We start from the raw sequence: 18,831 nt of genomic DNA, 5'->3' as shown, positions 1-18,831 counted from the left end.
CCATTACAACACAGCATTCATATCAACAGACATGTACTGACTCTGATAAAAGCCAATGGAAACTTAACTTCCACTGAAGCTAAAGAGTACACACATCCAAATTTGGTGCTATTTGTTACTTCCAAGTAAACTTGTTGCCCAACCAAAATCCTTACTAAGATACAGTTGATAAAGTTATAACAAAACACTGATACCAACAACAGCAACAAAAACATTGATTGAAATGCAGCTCAGCTGATGCCTATTCAGAAATAACAAAGCCTCTCCCCCATTACAAAAGCAAAGAGGCAATAGTGCTCTTAGGCTGAACATTACCTTACTTCCATTTGTCAACTAGAGGATTCTCTGACAAAACCCTATTTTTTAAACTTAATGTTCTAAAAAATAAACAACAAAAAAACCACCTTTCTTACACTGTGCTCAAGTTTGACTTCATGAACTTAACCAACTTCTTCTCTTCTAATGCCACAAAAAAAAAAAATAGAAGCTGGTGATCAAAATGCTGTCAGACAAAAAACTGTGCGGTTCAGCGCTCTACCTAATCAAAGTTAACTTAGTATCACTGCCATCCTCCTTGCAATATGATAAAAACAAAAACACATAAACAATGCTCACTTGCAGTTCCTAGAATCTGCCACAACGAAAGACAGCCTGGAAAGCAGTGAGAATTTGGGCCGCAACTTCACACCGTCCAACACTGTCTCATGTAAAAAATGAGACTAACTGCTCCTGTCTACCCCACGTTTCCACCTCATAACACGGCAGGCACGACCGATGCCACTCAAACCGATGCCCACAAGACAAAAAAATTATTAACACCATCTGCCCGATGTATCAGGACTACACATCCCAGCTACAGAAGAAACCTGTGACATCCCAAACACCCATGGGGTTGGGTGCTTTTTTCATCCCCTTTTATACTTAGAAGGCATTAAATTATATACCCTTTCCCTATCCACCTCATCCTCATCCGAATTGAACAGCTAGGAAACTAATGCCTGAAGTGCTGACCGATAACACCGCCTGCACCGGGGAGCTGAGCTGATTTCTGCCTGACCGCAATGAGCTTCAGCCATTACAATAAACACAGAGCTCTCCTGTAGCCATAACTTTAAAAGACACACATCTCCTCCCCCTTTCCTTTGCTTCCTGCCTCTAAGAGAGGGAATGTTACACCTGGACGCAAATCCTCACCCTTAGACTCAGACTTGTCCTTCTACCACAATATGATTGCTGACACGGAGCTGACTGCATTTCCAACACAGTATCTTTACAGAATGACCACCTATTCACATACCATAACAACAACCTTCCTCATTCTCTATACAAAAAAAATCTAAGTACACAACAAACAATGACCCTTTCAGATTAAAGACCACCAAAGTAAATACAGAGAACAACAGATTATGCTCAAATCCAGACAAACTCAGAGTCACTCCCTGCCACACGCTAACAGAATTCTGATTCTACACAAAGAAATCTCTGGTCCTTCCAAGGCTCAGTTCAGCCTGCGGAAACTCACGAGAAAAATAAACTATTTCTCCGGTTTATCCTGCTCAGGGATCTACGAGACAACGACCCAAAGGGTACAAACAAAACAAAACCTCACTCGAGTACATCACTCAACACCCTACAGAAATTAATACCATGTTAATGACACTGACAAACACCTACTGAGAGATCACTGCTAGTCTTATGACTACAGCCACCGACATAAAGGAACCTTATTAGACACCTGGGTAACATCAGAGCCAGGATCTGACTTTCCATCTCATTGAAAACCGCAGCATGTAACACCAAACTCCATCTAGATGACTCTCTCTAACACTAAAACAACAGACACCAAACACACTACGTGGCCTGAGCAATACCTGTCCTCCCCCGCTCGCGCAGGGAGGACACAACAGCCTGGGTTGAAAGGGACCACGATGCTCATCTAGCTTCAAACCCCCCGCTACGTGCAGAGTCCACCGACACCAAACCGGCCTGCCCGGAGCCACGTCCAGCCTCGCCACGACCAACTGGTTCTTCTGCCAACATGCAGACCTTGAACCCTCATCAACTTCACTCCCACCTGGCAGGACAACAGTCTGTGCTGACAGAGCAATTGTTTACACCCAGAGCTAATGAGGACTCACGCCTTGCAGGTGGACACATGACCGTGGGCACGCTGCCCTGCCATCAAGGCCACGGGGTTTTTGCAAAGAAAATCGAGTCCTGCTAACTTCTAAAAACAAATACAATGACAAAGCCACCAAAGGAATGTTTGCATCTGACTGTGTAATCATGCCCATATCAGACAAGGCTGTGCTAAAACACATTCTACACTGATGGGGGTCCCTGGAGCTGACAACTCTTCTGTCTCATCTCTAACATCTTGCGCCACCACAGCTGATTCGTGATTTGGTTCAAACATCAAATATCACAGCCCGCCACCAAAATACAACTACATGCCATTATTGGCTTCTCCTACCTTCTTTTGCCTCGTTTGCCAGCTGTGATGCGCTCTCGGTTTTCACGCAGAAACCAGGGGATGCTGATGGGGAACACGAGACATATCTCCTCAGATTCCAGACACGATGCGGTTCTCCTGCTAGAGAAAAGGTATAGTAAGACAATGTGTGGATTGCAGGTGTCTGTCCCCCCATGTCTCCCCATCACCAGCACTGTATTAGCCACAGCAGTACACCGTCTGGCACAAGCAGAGATGTAAGCACAACTCTTTTTAAGGAATCAAACCGACTGAAGCTACTCTCACATCTCTGCCGGCACCAAGTTCCCCTAACACAGCCAGGCTTCCCTGCTGAGCTCAGGCAGTGTTTCCACATTGTCATATGTGGATGTATCTCACCTCTCAGCAACTACAAAGCTAAAGGGGAGAAAAAGAATCCTCATCCCTGAGCTTCAATTAACACTTGAGTGAAGGCAAGTGGGGCTTCCTTAGGTCATTATGGTTACAGAAAGCACATGCGTTCAGTTTGTATCTACCAGCCAGAAAACACAATACGTCAGGGTATCTGTATGCAACAGCATTTCTGTTTTGCTCTTAAAATGTATCACACCGGCCTGCTGAAGTGCCTGCAACTGGTACAATGCTGCAATGCAATGCAAAGCACGGCAATGACAGCAGAGCAGCAAAATCCCACGCTACAGCAAACGAGGACTCGCTCAAATATAACAGCCATAAGGCACAGAAACAAAGGAAAGAAGCCGCTTGCCTTCAGAAGGCCTCAGGCAAGCAGGGATATGGAGGGAGATGCTTTCGCTTCCACTGCCGGCCCTTAAATGAGGCCTGGGAAGGGGAGGTTCCTTCTCCACCCCTCCCACCCGCTCAGGCACATTGCTTGCACCTGAGCTCGCCTGGGCCGGACCTGCCTGCCCACCGGCTGCTCGATCGTTAGTGCGACCTGTGACTTAGCATTGCCGCTACGACTGCATGTCAGGTTTTAGTCAAAAACAAGGTTTTGGGCTGATCAGAAATGACTGTCAGAGCCTTTCATCTACGGTGCACTCACCTTCAGACGGTGTCACATCAGTACGGGAGACGGCTCCTCGCGAGTGTCCAAAATGCATCTCAAATTGTCCCCTGTCGTTCTGTGCCGGCTTACAGTCCTCCCAGCTTCACCTGCTGCCACTTCTGTCTGCATTCAGTCAGGTGGTCGACGGCAAGGGGGAAAGAACGCCTGGCACTTCCTCATCCCTGAACCTGCTGTACTTAGGGTTTGATGGCAGCCTGAGTCCATTTGACTGATAAAAACAATTTAAAGTCTTCTTCCACCGGGATAATTTTCCAGGCCACTTTCTCCTTGTATTTAACACTGTCGCCTTGGCTTTGAGAACTGAGCTTTGGCTCTTCCCATCGCACGTGCAGTACACCTTAAGGCATTTGGCTTCAACTTCCTCATCAGCGTGTTTAATTCAAGACACCATCTCATGCGGGAGACTACGGAGCTTGTTCTGTAAGGGGAGACGCCAAAAGTTACCACCGGGACTACAGGCTCGCACAGGTCAGCACCGCGAATTCATTCTGCTCGGCTCTTGTCATAAGGGATGGGAATAACGCTTTCTCCAAGGGGATGAACCCACAAATACCTGACATCCGAGGCCATAACCTGTGAAGCGGGCAGTGCCATTTGGACTTCTTTCTTCCCTTCCGACTCCAGTCCTAGCGGAGGTAAGTTGACGTTCAAGCTGAAACGTGGCTCTGCTTTGGGTGCTCCCTTCGTTCTGTATTTGAAAAGGAAAGGTACGAACGACCTCCAGAGACATTAAAAAAGCTCAGAGACGTTTATTTTGGCACAGTTAGAAAAATACACAAATACATTAAATATCACAGTTTGTTAAAGCACATTTCATATATTCCATCTGGTATCGTGAAGGAGGGAGACAGAAAACAACACGCGTTCTATGCTTACGCTGACAGTGCAAATGAATAAAGGACCATTTAGAGCGAGAGTCCGCTGCGTGACAGGGAGATAACAAAAGCTGCATAGATCCTGACAGAGAAATAAAGACAGGAACATGTATTCCCTGCACTTACAGAGCATGCTGGGAGGAGGGGGGGTTGGCACAGAAAGGAGAAGAGACGCCATGTCTGAAGAAGGACTTGATGGCACCGAGGTTAGAAGCGACCAAAGTCACAATGAGGATAAGACGATGCTACGACATGGACGATCCCTCAGTCATTTCAGTACAGAAATAACACATCTTGTAGCTAAGCAATACACGGATGCGTTATCGCTGACAGACTTGCGAGCAGAAACTCCCTGCTTTCACGAGGCGCCATTTCTCGGCGTTACATTAGTTGCATAGTTACACCTTTTCCTCAAAAACGTTAAAAAAATATTCAGCGACTGAGGGCAGGAAAAACCTCTAACCTCCCAAAAACTACTTACTGTGGGGAGAAAAAAAACAGAAGTCCCGGCAGCACACCCGAAAAGACATGGAAATCACAGCCAGAACTGATGCTTCCCGAACAGGGAACATAAGAGCCTTTTGCCATAAAGATGTGTAGCAACGCAAGGGTTTTATTTTTGGTTTTTTTTTCCCCCTCGCTCGGGGGCTGAGTGCTTCTTCCAGGGGTTTTCTTTATCCCCAATCTTCTCCCTGGCTTGTTTGGATGCTATGACAAATCTGGATTACCTTGCAAGGAGAGAGATGACGGTGCATACAACAGCACTCAAACTTGTATAAAAAGTGGCCTGTTCTGTCACATATTCCTGCTCATCCCAGCTCTCGTTCCTATCGCTTCGGATAAGCTTTTAACCTCAACAAACAGGAATCCGCATAGAAAGGTCCGCGCTCTCCATATGGGGATGGCATCAGTTTATGACACCTACATTGCCATTTTCTGAAGAGAACTGACTGTTCCGGTTCCCGACCGTTATGTTCGTGGCAGTGGCTGATGATAAAACGCTTCAAAGAAATTTATTTTAGGAGCGCAGACCCGTAACTCGGCTCCAGCTAAACTAAGACAGGCGATGGCGACACAGGTAGGTGGGAACGCGCAAGCTGCTCACAAATTATTTCACATATGGTGACGGTGACGCTTCCGCCAATTTAGCGACCTCAAGTTTTCCAGTCATTTCCCCGTCGCCCGCTCTCACGCCCCGTACCGTCGTGCCCATCGTGACACTTTAAACGTTCACATGGCAACGGCCAGCCGTGCCGGGAGCCAATTTGATGAAAGGTAGCCTAGCCTAGCCAAGATTTTATAGCGACTTCCATTTCCCCAGCTACTACTTGCCTGGCATCAGATAGGCGAGAGGGTGCGTCTGAGCCCGTGGGCTTTTTGGCCTGCTGCTTTCGGAAAGGACCTGACCTCTCGAGCTCATCTTGACGCTCACTAGCGCACCTAACAGATGCACGCAGACCCTGCAGGAATTTCGGTTTCTTTTCACCTGCCGTGTACAGGGAAGGAAAATAGCAGAGACTGCCTCTGCAGGACAGACGTAGCAGCATACCAACCACAAAACCGAAGCGAAGGGTTCTTCTTTCGAGGCCTGAGCTGAACCTAGCTGAAAAGCTTCCTAAGCGAATGAATCTGTTGGGATCCGACCCCTAGCAGCCGGTTTTCTCAACGGCGGGTCTGTAATTAGAGTCATACACTACGGTCAACTACTTCAGAAACTGAAGGGGATGTTTGAGGAGGTGTTTCTGTGTTTGTTTTTTAATATTACAATTTCAGTATTGTTACATTGTCCCATAACATTAAAGCAGTGGCACTTAGTGTTTGCTGTTACAAACCGGTCCTTCAAACAACTCTGTATCCTCGGTCTCTCCCCATAATTTCTGTTGGCACGTGGCAACGATACGTTCCGCTCTGGGGACGCCGAACGCGCCACAACACACAAAGAAGATGACAAAACTGAAAGCGTACCAAAGAAAAACAGATTCTTTCGAGATTAAACGTGGTCTCTGCGGAAGACAAAGGAAACCACAGAGCTGGAATAGTGCATTTCGAGATCACCAAAGCAGTTCACGGAACTGGACGTCGCCCGCCACCGGCGTCTTTGCACGAGTTCGATTCTCGGTTAACATTTGGCACTAACTCTTTGACAAAGTCATTTGGCTTCCGTTCAGGTCAGCCGCTCGTTGCCCGGCACTTCCGTGGAGTGGGAACAAGATTCTACGACGCCGCGTACGGCTACAGAGCCCTCAATCAGGAACGAAGGCTAAACGTTGCTGACCCTGGTTTCGGAAGATGATATCATAGCAGCAGAGGCAGATGTCGTTAGCGACCGTTCTCGTCTGACGTATCGCGGCTTCCGAACTGAAACGGCGGGCGCAGAAACATCGTTAGCAACTGCTGCAGAAGTGTGCTTTGCCATTCGTTCCCATCGACACACGCCCTCCAACCATCCCCAAGCGACTTAGGGCATTCTGCCTTTCATGTAAGCAAAAAGCCCCCACGTTCCTACATAGAGTCCACGCATACAGCATGCGTACTCTACTGTCCCATTTATTATGTTTGGATAAACTCATATTTAGACGCTTCAAGCTTTATTAGGATCTCACTGGCTCGCTGTAGACTGTATGGCTACAACAATTAAAGCCATAAATCCCACCCAAAAGGCATTCTGGACGTACTTTATCAGATTTCTGTGCTCTCGACAGATTCCACAGTTCTATATTGGACCTAAAACAAATTGTTTTCACTGGCTGCGTATGCTTCGCATCACCGCTTCGAGACAGGCGCCCTGCTTTCCGGCAATAAAACGCGCAAGAGGGAAAATAACGGGCAAAATGTTTCTTACCTGAAGTAGCCGGGGGAGGTATCATGGATGCCTGCATAACAGGAGAACAACTGCGTCAAAGACAGCACCTTGTTTCTTTAGTCTTATTAAAACAAACACGGGAACCTTTCAGGGTTCCAGTAATATTTACCGCGAGCGCTGTCTTAGAGAAAGCAACTCATAATCCGTACGGTCAGTATTTGCCTGTTACGGTTTTTTATAGCTCAGACAAAGAACCCAAAGCATTTCACTTTCCATTGTTTCCCATCTCAGATGAAGTAGCTCCCTAACAACTTGCTGAAACTTCACATCACCGATTACTTGATGCTTTTGTCTTGATACTCTTAGTGGAAGAACAAATCATACTTACTGTTTCACTAGGCTGGAGAACAGATGCTAGGAGAGAGAGAGAGAAAAAGAGACAGACCGTCATTAATCCGGACCTGCTAGTTGTTTAAATATTTGTCTAATGTAATACGTGCGTGCAACACAACAGTTTCATTGCTAGGAACGCTTCTGTCAGAAAGACCCCCCAGAACAGATTAGAACGTTCAGAACACCCATTAGTACGACACATAGTAGTACTCTTTCCAAAACTAGGGATAAAGGGCTGCAAAGGTCTCCGAGAACAACTCATTCTCCTTTCTAGGAAGGCAGCCACAGCAGTATCTCTTTATTATAAAGAAGTTCAAATAAGATAACAATGCCTTCAGCCAGAAAACAGAAGAGACCGGCACAGTGACGCTTCGCTAACTCAATACGGCTGGGTGTGACATTCTTAGCCAAATAACTGAACGGACTGACCCGGTCGCCCCTCTCTTTTTTCCTCTTTTTACACATAAGAGGAAGTCTGCTTGCTTAGCTGACCTAAACCAGAAACCGTCTTTCTGTTCAACAGAAGGAGCTCTAACATAGCAAATGCGGCGCTGGGGGTTGTCGTAGGGCAGATTCAAAGAGTTTGTGCAGAAGAGGCGAGATGGAGACGCCCCTTTTGAGTGCCAGTAGATCCTGTTCAGAGGGCAAACGGGCAGCCGAGAAGCACAATAACAAGAAACCTCTAACGCCGTTCCCTTTCTCCCGCTGCTGACGCATCCTCGGTAAACAGGATACCCTTCAGCGCTACAGTTCAAGAACAAACAACTGCTTTTTGTATGGCTTTGAGCACCTGTCTGTTTGTATATTGCAATGTACGCGCTGTGCTAAAGCGCTCTGTGTGCAAAAAGTCCCCGTCGGACTCCTAACAATCAGTGACAGCTAACGTCCAGTAGCACGCTGAGACTTTGCCAGCTACAGAAAGGAACAGCTGGGTTAGTGAGAGACACTGCGTAACCCGCACCTAAGCACGCTTAAACTTTAGAACCGTGAGCAGACATCCTCTGCTCTGCGGTGGAAAAAACGATGCCGTAAGCACACGGCGGGGAGAAGTCGCTATTTTTCCTTGTCTTGGAGGAACAAATCTTTTGCGACGTGTCTTGAGACAATTACTTACAACTATTTTACCTTTGTTCCTTCTGTAGAAAACATTAGGAAGTTTATTGGCACGTTTGAGGTAGAAGAAAGAAGCGACGGACAGAATCAGGAATAAGCTGATGAAAAACGTCCCTAAGATGAGAGAAGCCGCCACTTCCGGACCCCCTGTAAAACACAAAGGCGACAACAAAAACGATCCGTCAGAGGCGAGCCCGATATTTACTACAAATCTCTTCTAACGTAAGGGTTAAACATAAGATAGGACAAGATGAAAGAACCGTTCAGGAAGATACAGTTACCTCTAAATTCAGCTCTAGGGCTTACAAAAGATTCCTGATGAAAGCTAGGCAGAACAAGTAAATGGAGCTGCCACCTTTGGAATTAAATCTGTCTTACAGGAAAAAAACAAAACAAAAAACAAAACAAAATAAAAAAAAAACACAACTTGTACCAAATGCCACGTTTTGAAGGGCTTCGGTAAGGCCTACGTCCCATCGTTATTCCTATCTACTCACCTATGTTCTGTATGAGAGGAGTTACAGTGCTTAGATTCATCTGGAAATTCATCCCTCTGATACCAGCTGAAATAAATAGAAAACATAAAAAGCTTTTCCAATGAAAATCTGACGATGCATTTGTTGAAAAACTTAGGGAGAATGCATTTATCACTGCTTATTTGAACTGAGACGAGAATCCTGGTTTCTCCAACAGGTAAATAACTTTTAAAAAACATCCTTAACACCGCCTATAAGAATTCCCAGAAAGGAAGCAAAGACCATTCGCTAGCACCTTTCTCAGAACCTCAGATCAAGTTTCTTATCTCCTTCACTAAGGTATTTGCAAGGACTCAAATGAGTCTCAAAAGCCACACGCACAAAATCAATCTGTTCTCAGTACAGATCTGCGGGAGCTCAAGCGCTGTCTGAGCCGCTTTGTCCCCTGGAAAAGCCCCTAGCGAACGTCTTTTTGGACGGGAGAGATTAAAGCAAGCGCAACATTCAGCATCAACTGTGCTCGTTTGATACAGGTCCTAGCCTGTACCATTAATCATTTTCACGTTACAAACATTTTTTAAAGGTCTTACTTTGGGCCCAAATATCTTTTTTTCTTCCTCTAAGCGTCGTGCTTGGTTTCACAAATTAGGTACTCCGATACGAGACTTTGAATTCTTTTCCCTTCTCGATTCTGGAACGGTTCCACGGCACTGCATAGTTTCTGTTAACTAAATTCCAAAGCTTCTACAGGTTTTAGTCACGTTCAAAGCCTCTGAGGCACGTGAGAGCTTCGGAAAAGGATGAAGTTTCACGAGGGGTGAAAAGGAATTTGCAGCGCCCCGCGTCTTCTCGGTCTTTGTCGGACCACATAAGCAAGGAGAAACCTCGTTACTTAAAATAGCAGTATGATAAATGACTCACTGTTTCTGCAATCGGTCAGATTGTAAACGGAAGCGACGGGAAGAGTTTCATTTTTGCACTTAATGCAGCTGCTACTCCCATCCTCGTTCCACCGTCTGTAACAACCTGCGTAAGAAGATGCACAGCGATGTGAAAACAACAAACGCAGCAACACAGATATTTCCTGATCTACGGAAAGAGGTAGAGGTGACAAATCCCACGCGCCCTGCCTAGCATAGGTTTCATTTCAGAGCGCTTCTTCCAGAAAAGATACGTCCTCTTAAGGAGGCAAAAAGGAGAAAGTTACATACAAGCAGATGTTGGAGTTTCCGTAGTCGATTGACTGAAGAGCGACAAGCTCGAGGTACGAGCGCCGCCGCGACTTAGTCTTTTTCCACGCCCCGGCGTTCTCAGCTATTGCGCTATTTGATTCGCTTTAAGAAGAACCCAAGGCTGTTTCAACTCTTCTGCGACAGATGGCGAGTGTTTTATATCGGTCACCCCACCACGCGGGCTGGAAACCGATTAAACTTTCATCTTCTACGACTTCAGCGTTCCGGTCTCTCAACTGATGTTTAAACACAAGCGCTGCTATCTTCAACAGCAACTTCATTTAATACAATAAAGCTGCGGCGGTTTCACTCGAGGCTTAGACTCTAGACGTAAAGATTAGAAAGATATTCCTTCTATATCCTATTACGGCCTCCATTTTCAAGCAAAAAACTTACTAGGCTGGCGAAAATCCAGCTCTCTAGAGCCTTGAGCCAAACCGGTATCAATTATCCCATAAAGCAAACCATTAGTACGGTGCTGATTTGGAAACAGCTTTGCTACTAAGGTTCCCTTAGAGGGAAACGGCACGTTTGATGCCCACAGCAATAAATTACATCTGACGTTTCATCTAAATACAAACAGACCCAAAGTAAGGGTCTTTCTACAGTAATAGGAAGGAAGCATCAAAGTCTTTATCTGACGCCAAAGATTTTGGTAGCTTATCAGTATACAGTAAGACTTGAGAGACCGCAATCCCATAACTAGGAGGCTGCGCTCGTACCGCGTCTAAAATCATCTAGGAGCAGAAATGAACGTCGCAGCGAAGCGACGCTTCTAAGAACCTAACGAGGCAGTAAAATTATATAGGCTTCTAGAGCTTTAACAACCATCAGAACAACCCAGAAAGGCGTCCCAATTTTTAAATCACCAACTCTCTCGTTACCGTGGGCTCTGAAGCCATTTTCCATCTTTTACTCTGATCTTAAACAGGCAGCAGGCAGTATTAATAAAAAGCAAAACTCAATTAGGGAAAAAACATCAGCTCCAATGGGACGAGGAAGAACGAGGCAGAACGAGGCGCTTCGTGCTAACAAGACAACACCAAATCCGTTCTTAAACGCTACACTACCCTGCGGCGTTTTTTCTTTTTATGCCCCTTTTCTGGACTTCCAGGTATCCAAAATAGCCCTTACATAATCCAATCACAAGCTAAATAAAAAAGAAAGCATAAAACCTTACAGTCGCCTATTTTACTTACCGTGCAAGGACGTTTATTGCTTCTTATGACTCATATCCTGTACACATAAGGAGAAAGTTCACCTAGTTGTTTATCCTCTTTCCATTCCCCGCTAAATCAGATGCTGTATTTTGGTGTTAACAGTCAAAAATAATCTGGAATTTAATCAAAGAACACCACGCTATACCTGGGCTGCACTGGTTGGCTACTGGACACGAACTGTTTGACTCCAACGTATCCACACAACATTCTGTTTCTGAAACCTAGGGAAAAAAAAAAACAGAATTACAACATGTTTCCCCCACAGTTCTCAAGTTTACAAAAATACTGCGGTCAGCATCTACAGAGAACACAGGCGGCCAAACAGCAACTTGTTTCCTTTTGCATTAAGAAGCCATTTCTCTCAGGACGTAGCGGTTGTTACACGAGTGTCAAACCAGCCGTGAGGACACAGTGGCAGAACAAGAGAAATATTCAGTGACTGCTTCCGTAGTAGCTGATCACACGAGGCTGTTATAACTTCTGGTAACGCAAGTGTTGAAGATACACTATTCTAAGTACTTCCCAGATCACGATCACCCACTGAGTTGCCCCTGTTCTGAAAACAGAGGGAACGACGTTGCTAAAAGCTGAGACCACAGAAATCATTTTGAGCGACAGTTCTTAAGTCCTCCCTTTGTTGACCAGAGACCCAAACGAGGTCTGAGCGGCAATGCTGCGCCTCCTCTCCCTTGATCTCAAAGCGTTTTACGTTGAAACCTTTCACCAAATTTCCTCAGGATATTGCCACCGTTTGTAACTACAGTAGAGAAACACGACGTGTTAAAGTCAGGCTGCCGATACTATCGGGAAAGCAGCAGGCAAAGGCATTCTCACACACGTGGGAAATCCCAAAAAGAACTCAAAATAGAGACTCGCTATCAGCGAAACGACTGGCAAAAAACAGTTTTCATTGAACGCCCATATCTCAGCTGAAGATAACATCTACATATGGCAAAGCAATCGGCAGAGATGCAAAAGCTTCCTCCTCAACATTTAACATAAGAGTAACTTCACGTATCCCGAAGGCAAGAAAAGCTTATTTCTCTTCCCTGTTGCTTTAAATAAAAGCCAATTTCAAAATGATTTACAAATTACAACAAGCTGTGACATAAGCTTAGAGGTAGATGGTTGCTATCAGCTCTGCAGTTCTTTTGGCGGAACGTTACCGACGTTCCCTATAGACTCGGGCACATCCGTCCTCTGAGCCTGTGCAAGGAAAATAAGACCAAAGTCTCCAACGCCCCTTCGAGTTGTGTAGATACCTTCCCCTACAGCATACAGCAAGTCTCTTCCCTTAAGAAGAGATTAATTATTCTTGGTCAAAAGTAACAAGATCTGATCTGTATTCACACAGACACATAACGCGGATATACCTCACGTAGAACAGTCAGTATTGTTCTGCTAATTGGCAAAAATCCATCAAATCCAGGGGCGGCGAAGATCAAAGCTGTCAGGAGAAACGGCTGGGACGCGAAACTGAAATTAGAAGGCTGACTTAAAACTCTCAGCGCGTCACGAGGGAGGCGAAGAGCCAGAAAACCTAGAGATAACGTGCTGGAGACCACTTTCTTACCAGGTTCTTTTTTGTTTCTGACCTTTTCCTGTGAAGCAGAACTGGCTTCACAGCTGCGCAGTCGTTAGAAAAGTTAACTTTTTGTTATCCATAGTTTGGAATTTCTGTAGTAGAACTACCTACCGAGCAGCTTGAGAAGTGTTGTCTCAATCGTGGAGCGCAAAGCTTCGCCGGTTGCGTTCCTGCTAGCCTACGGGCACGTGACTACCATGAATTCAGTGCTTTAGCGGGCACTCGGACCCACTGGAAATGCTTCAGTTAATGACCTTCGGCATCATTCATTTTTGTTTAATTACAACGCCTTCAATAAACCACAACGGGAGAGGAAAACGCGCCATTTCTTCTAGGTTTTACAGTACCCGGCGTGACGCAACCGCAAAGTACCTACCGAACTCTCAGTAGATTTGCTGGCAACTTCTGCTACGAGCCTGGTTAAGAGAAGGACGTACGGCACCTCCATGCCCAGGAAAGACAGAAGTCTAAAGAAGAACGAGGAAATGGATTGTTAATGACAGAGCTTAGACTTTCCCTTTGCTTAAGGAACTTTTGCCAACGCGTTCCTTTCATTCAAATACAAAGGTCTTTAAATTAAATACGCCAAGGGGAATGACTTACCTTGGTTCAACACACAGATCTGAGACATTCAGAATTTCCCCTCCAGCTGCAGAAGGGCAGGTTGCTGGCTTTGGCAGACCGTGGTTGCTAAGAAACAAGGAGCCTTATCGGTCTGCTCCAAACTGGGCCATGCAGAGGCTGTTCCACACCCAGCATCTGAAAATCAATGCGAATGCAATAGAACGGTTACTGCCTGGCACCGCTGCTGATAAGCCTCCCCGCGGTCACGGGCTCCTCTGCCTGCAGCGCTGAGCTGTGATGGATCTGTATCGGGGCAGAGAGCACGCGCCACTTGGAAAAGGCAACGCCGCAATTAATTTTTCCCGTGACAGCACAATCACGAAGCGTTACCGAAGTCTAGCTGCTAATAACTCCTATTTCTCAGCTGCCTAAAATCAGACCTCCCCAGTGAGCAGACTGTACTGTCAGCTATGAGCTTTCCTTTCCCCCTTCCGTTCTCCGCATCAAAATCCACACCACCTCAGCAAAGTCCACACTTCTTAGGTTGGATTGTTTGGCTGAGCTGCGTCACGCTCCGTCTGCATTGTTCACACGCTTCCTTTGTCGGTGCTACAGAATCCGCCTGGTTTTCGCTCACTAGTGTGGGAAGCCACACCCAAACCTCACAGCCAGCCTACCTGCAGCCTGATGGCTACGGAAAGAGTCTTTCCTATTATAAATAATACATGGAAGCAGACGAGCTCCTCTAGCTAGAGCGTAAAATGAAGAGAGAAAGCCGTCGGCTGTAGGGAAAAGCTCTCTGGTGAGTCATTTCCCAAACTATTTTTGCTAAATAAAACTCCAGTGGATGAATTTCAAATTACTCTAAAACACGTACCACAACCCTTGGCAAGCTGCTTCTCTGAACAACAAAATCGCTGCACGGTTCATATGATTAACTTCCACTCTGCTTCCTGAAAACAGAGCGTGCACAAAACCTGCTTCAAAACAAAATTAGAGGGAAAACATATTGCTGCCCTCTGTTATCGGCTCAAGGCTCCAAGACCGAGGGCTGACGATCCCGAAAACCGCAATCCAGCGTGATTGCTGCAAGTGGTTCGTATGGCTAATGAGGATTTGGACGGAGCGGGAAGAGCTCGTGCTGCCACAGATCCTTTTCCATTCAAGCATAACAAGGATGGAGATATGATGCCCATATCAGTGCCCCGAAGCACAGATGTGCCTTTTTAAAGCAGTTCCTGCAGTGACAAAACACCTCACACCGACACCCTTAACAAAAAAGGTGAATGCATCTCAGAGGATGAAAGAAGAAGCTTTCTACAGCGCAGCACGGAGCTCCAGAAGCCAAGAACGCCTTGCTCGCAGCTCGGAAGGGAACGTTCTCTTCCTCAGCACATTTCAGCTAAACAGGTGCTCCTCGTGACCCAGCAAAGGGCCGCTGAGGCAGGCACTGCGTTTACCTAGTTTGGTGGGGAGCCTTCCACTTGTGCATGACAGTATAAGAGTAGTTATACGAACGCTATGAAGAATTCTGCTACAGATTACGTGGGTACAACTTGAATTTGTGCACTTAACCTTTTAAAAACAGGGTACTGCACATACTCCCCTACTGCACTCGCAGTACAACTTCGGGGTTTGTCACAGCAGCCCAGCAAAGCCTAACATTAAACCAGTCTCGAGGACGTGCGTGTGGATGGGCGTATTTTAAACAAGCACGCTCACAAAGCTTGACTTATTGCCTCTCTTCAAATATTAGATATTGCTGCTTCTCCTCTGGGGAAAACCATCGCAGTCGGTAAAGACGTTCGCTGATCAATTCTTCACTGCTTTGGAAACTGCACCCGGATATTTCTGTCAATACCTGATCATTGCTGTTAGATCTGTAAGCACTGGAGAAATAGAAATGAACGAGGCATTTGTTTAAACAAGTATATTCTTGTTAATGAAAAACACTGCAGTTCAGGAACGAGTTGCGCTAAACAAGAAAACATTTGGAAAACCAGCCACTGCTAAGAGCCCGATCCTCCTCTTTACAAAAGCCCAACACAGGCTGCACTTCCGCTCCTGCAATAAATTAAGATCGTAATCGACAACACTGTTGCATCGATGGGCAGTCACTCCCAGCCGCTACCGAATGTAACAAACTAGAACATAAGTCCTGCAGCTGTTCCAGTAGAATTGGGTCACTAGATCTATTCGCTCTCAAATCATCGGCAAATTAATTCATTTCCTTATATTTCTATGAGAGAGACACACGCTATTTGATCTTCACGCATGCATCGTTGAACCAATTTGGGATGCGTGAAAACAGACAAACAAATTGCTTTCAAACTCCCAAACACATCAGACTTGTATTTACTCAATTCACGTCTCGCTCCCAGTCCCAGAACCATTAAGGCAATACTAGATATCTACTTGTTCATTGAGGTTTGCACCTACCGACAGTACTGAGCATCCTTATTCATTATTTGTGATAATATGAAGAAAAACATACAGCTTTTTTAAAGAACAAATGAAGTGCAGCACTTCCAATCGAGACGGCGACGCTAAGCAGGGATTTGGACCGACCGTTGGTCTCCCACTTGCAAAACTGCAGGAGCACTCGCTCATTTTATTGCTTTCCAGCCTCCAGTCAATCAGAACTGCTCCATCAGCGACCCGAGCAGCTTTTTATGCCACAACTTAAACTTCAGAAAGGGGAAAGCCCTGCAGAGTTTTAAGATTCCCAGCTCGCACTATGACTAACCGTGTCTCAGGATGAGGTAGCCGAGTCTTGCCTATCTAAATTAAATACGAGAGCTCGATCAGGATGTGACACCCACAGCAAAACAATTTACAAGCTCCAGGAATACGTTCTACGTTTGGCAGCATCTTCTCTTTGGAGTAAGGGGGGAAAAAAAAGAAAGATAATGTCGCACGCAAGCTGGAGCCCGAATTAGAATGTATTTATGCTTGAGACGCCAACACAGTTAGGAGAACACAGACGTTTTAATTAAAACTAGTATTTCACACCAGAACTCCACGTTTGAAAGAGATCTCGAGTCGCTGTCAGCTCGGATCTCAAGTGACACAACACACATAAGCTGAACACGTCAACATTCACTGAGTAAATTCTTCCTCTCGCTGCCTTTATAACAAGAAAAGGGAAGCAACTCATGATAAATACCACGCACTTGAATGCTTTCCTCCCACTCTTGGAACCGAGCGCCCTTTAATTGAACTCTAAGTCTACATTCTGCATACATACAGCTGGGCATCTCTCTCCTCTGCTGCCCTGCGAGTATCTCTCTCGCTTCAAAAGTGCTGCTGGAGCACCGGGTGAGGATATTCCTTCAGGTACGTGGAAAAAGCAGCAAAGCGTTGCTACATTTCAGGTGGTTTTGCAATCGGATTAACAGATGGGAGCGGAAAAACAACGTCACCCTCATCCCACTGCTCGCTACGCTCTGCCAGGACCTCGATTTGGCCGCAATCAAAGTGATATCAGACAAGCTAAAAGGCAGACTCACGGAGCACAGCCTGCAGAGTCCTGGGCTCCTCTCGGCGGCACTGCAGCTCCCCGGGGCCACGCTGGAGGCAGCCGGTATGCGGCTCGTTGACACCGTCTCACAAAGAACCTGAGCGGTAGAAGAGCCGCGAGTCACGCTTAGAAAATACCTTGTGGAAACGAGAGCTGAAGCGAGACTCGTTTTTCCAGCTCTCTTAGCATACACCTGCAAAGAGACCCACCGTCCCTACCCTTACGCCCGAATGACTTTATCACGGGCCGGCACCCGGCAATTAACAACACAGGCTGCAGGAGGCAGCTCTCCGCTCCAGGCTTAGCTCCGAAGCACTTACACCTCCACGAGCATTGTTCACGGCCAACACCGTTGTTTACGGCCGTCCGGCCGGCAGCCAGGCTCTCAGCCTGTTATTACAGCGAGCTTTACGGTCTCACAGCGAAAAGCAACGAGAACCGGCTCCATTCGGCCCCGCAGCCCCCGGCAAGCAGCTCACACAGCGGCCCAAGAGGCAGGGCCGGCCTGGGCCGCGCCCCGGGGCCTCTCCCCCCACACCTGCCCGCACAACGCGGCTCCTCCCTCGGCCTCGCCTCCCCCTCCGCCTCCTCAGCCGACGGCCCTCACCCTCCCTCCGCCGGAGGGTCCCCTTCACCCTCGGCAATCCTCTCCCCACCTTAGGAAGCGCCCTCCGGCAGCACCGCCGCCAGGTTCCCGTTCGTACCCCCCGCCCTCAGGCGGCGCCCTGCCCGCTCCTTCCCGCGGCGCTCTGGGACTTGTAGTTCTCCCGTCGCTCGCCGGACGTAGAGTGTGTCGAACGCGCCGCCGCAGCGAACTACAGATCCCAGCATGCACCGCGCCTCGCCCTACCTGAGCCCTCCTCCCCTCAGGTAGATCCCCTCCCTCAGCCCGCAGTGCCTTCGCCGGCGCCGCTCTGCTGCGCGCGGTGCCTCGTGGGAAAGCGAGTCCCGCGCCTCGCGTCACGCTGAGGAAAGGCCGGCTTCCGGCACTACAACTCCCAGTATGCACCGCGCGGAAGACGCCATTTTGGGCGTTGCTGGGCGACGCGGACGCCCCAGGAGGAACGGGGAGGGGAGGGGGCTGAGGCGAGCAGTGAGGGGAAAGCACTGAAGGGGTGGATAGGGGCGCACGTCCACACGAGCTTCCTGCTACACGGGAGTTATTGGGACAAAATGATTAGATGGGGTAGGAAAGAATCACCCCGGATAGGGGATGACAGTAGGATGCGTATAGGCCGCACTCCTCCCCACCTGATAGGGGTGATTTAATGTCGGCTTGCACCATCCCGATGAGACGCTCGTGATAAGCACTGGGGTTTCGGGAAGCCAAAGAAGGCCTGAGAGCAATCCCAGAAGGACGGCGCCCACGGAGCAGACGTGACATCATCCCAATTTGCCCTAATTACTGCCACAATGTGGCTCCAAGGGCAGAGGCTCCACGTGAAGATGAGACTTGAAACAGGTAGCGATGTAGAAGCTGTGTTTGCAATCCAGGCCTCCCCTCACACCCG

General features: G+C 47.3%; 1 protein-coding gene across 6 annotated transcripts; it reads right to left on the bottom strand.

The window, feature by feature from the left end:
* Nucleotides 1-4,273: 4,273 nt before the first annotated feature.
* C20H1orf159 (chromosome 20 C1orf159 homolog) lies at nucleotides 4,274-18,214 on the bottom strand. 6 transcript variants are annotated; one of them, XM_072354274.1, is made up of 12 exons: nucleotides 17,977-18,157; nucleotides 17,310-17,417; nucleotides 15,523-15,689; nucleotides 13,840-13,995; nucleotides 13,613-13,703; nucleotides 11,797-11,872; nucleotides 10,121-10,225; nucleotides 9,221-9,286; nucleotides 8,736-8,870; nucleotides 7,606-7,631; nucleotides 7,257-7,287; nucleotides 4,274-6,772 (listed from the first exon to the last, which is right to left on the bottom strand). In XM_072354274.1, exons 5-12 carry the CDS (start codon nucleotides 13,682-13,684, stop codon nucleotides 6,675-6,677), a joined length of 609 nt encoding a protein of 202 aa, XP_072210375.1. In that variant the 5' UTR covers nucleotides 13,685-13,703; nucleotides 13,840-13,995; nucleotides 15,523-15,689; nucleotides 17,310-17,417; nucleotides 17,977-18,157; the 3' UTR covers nucleotides 4,274-6,674. The 6 variants fall into 6 exon arrangements, with proteins under 6 accessions (XP_072210375.1, XP_072210377.1, XP_072210376.1 ...); XM_072354276.1 differs by lacking the exons at nucleotides 15,523-15,689; nucleotides 17,977-18,157 and adding an exon at nucleotides 18,171-18,214; XM_072354275.1 differs by lacking the exon at nucleotides 15,523-15,689 and having other exon boundaries at nucleotides 17,928-18,157.
* Between the last annotated feature and the right edge of the window lie 617 nt (nucleotides 18,215-18,831).

This window comes from Excalfactoria chinensis, chromosome 20 (assembly GCF_039878825.1).
Source record: "Excalfactoria chinensis isolate bCotChi1 chromosome 20, bCotChi1.hap2, whole genome shotgun sequence".
NCBI classification, from domain to species: Eukaryota; Metazoa; Chordata; class Aves; order Galliformes; family Phasianidae; genus Excalfactoria; species Excalfactoria chinensis.
This window is presented reverse-complemented; position numbering and strand designations above follow the sequence as displayed.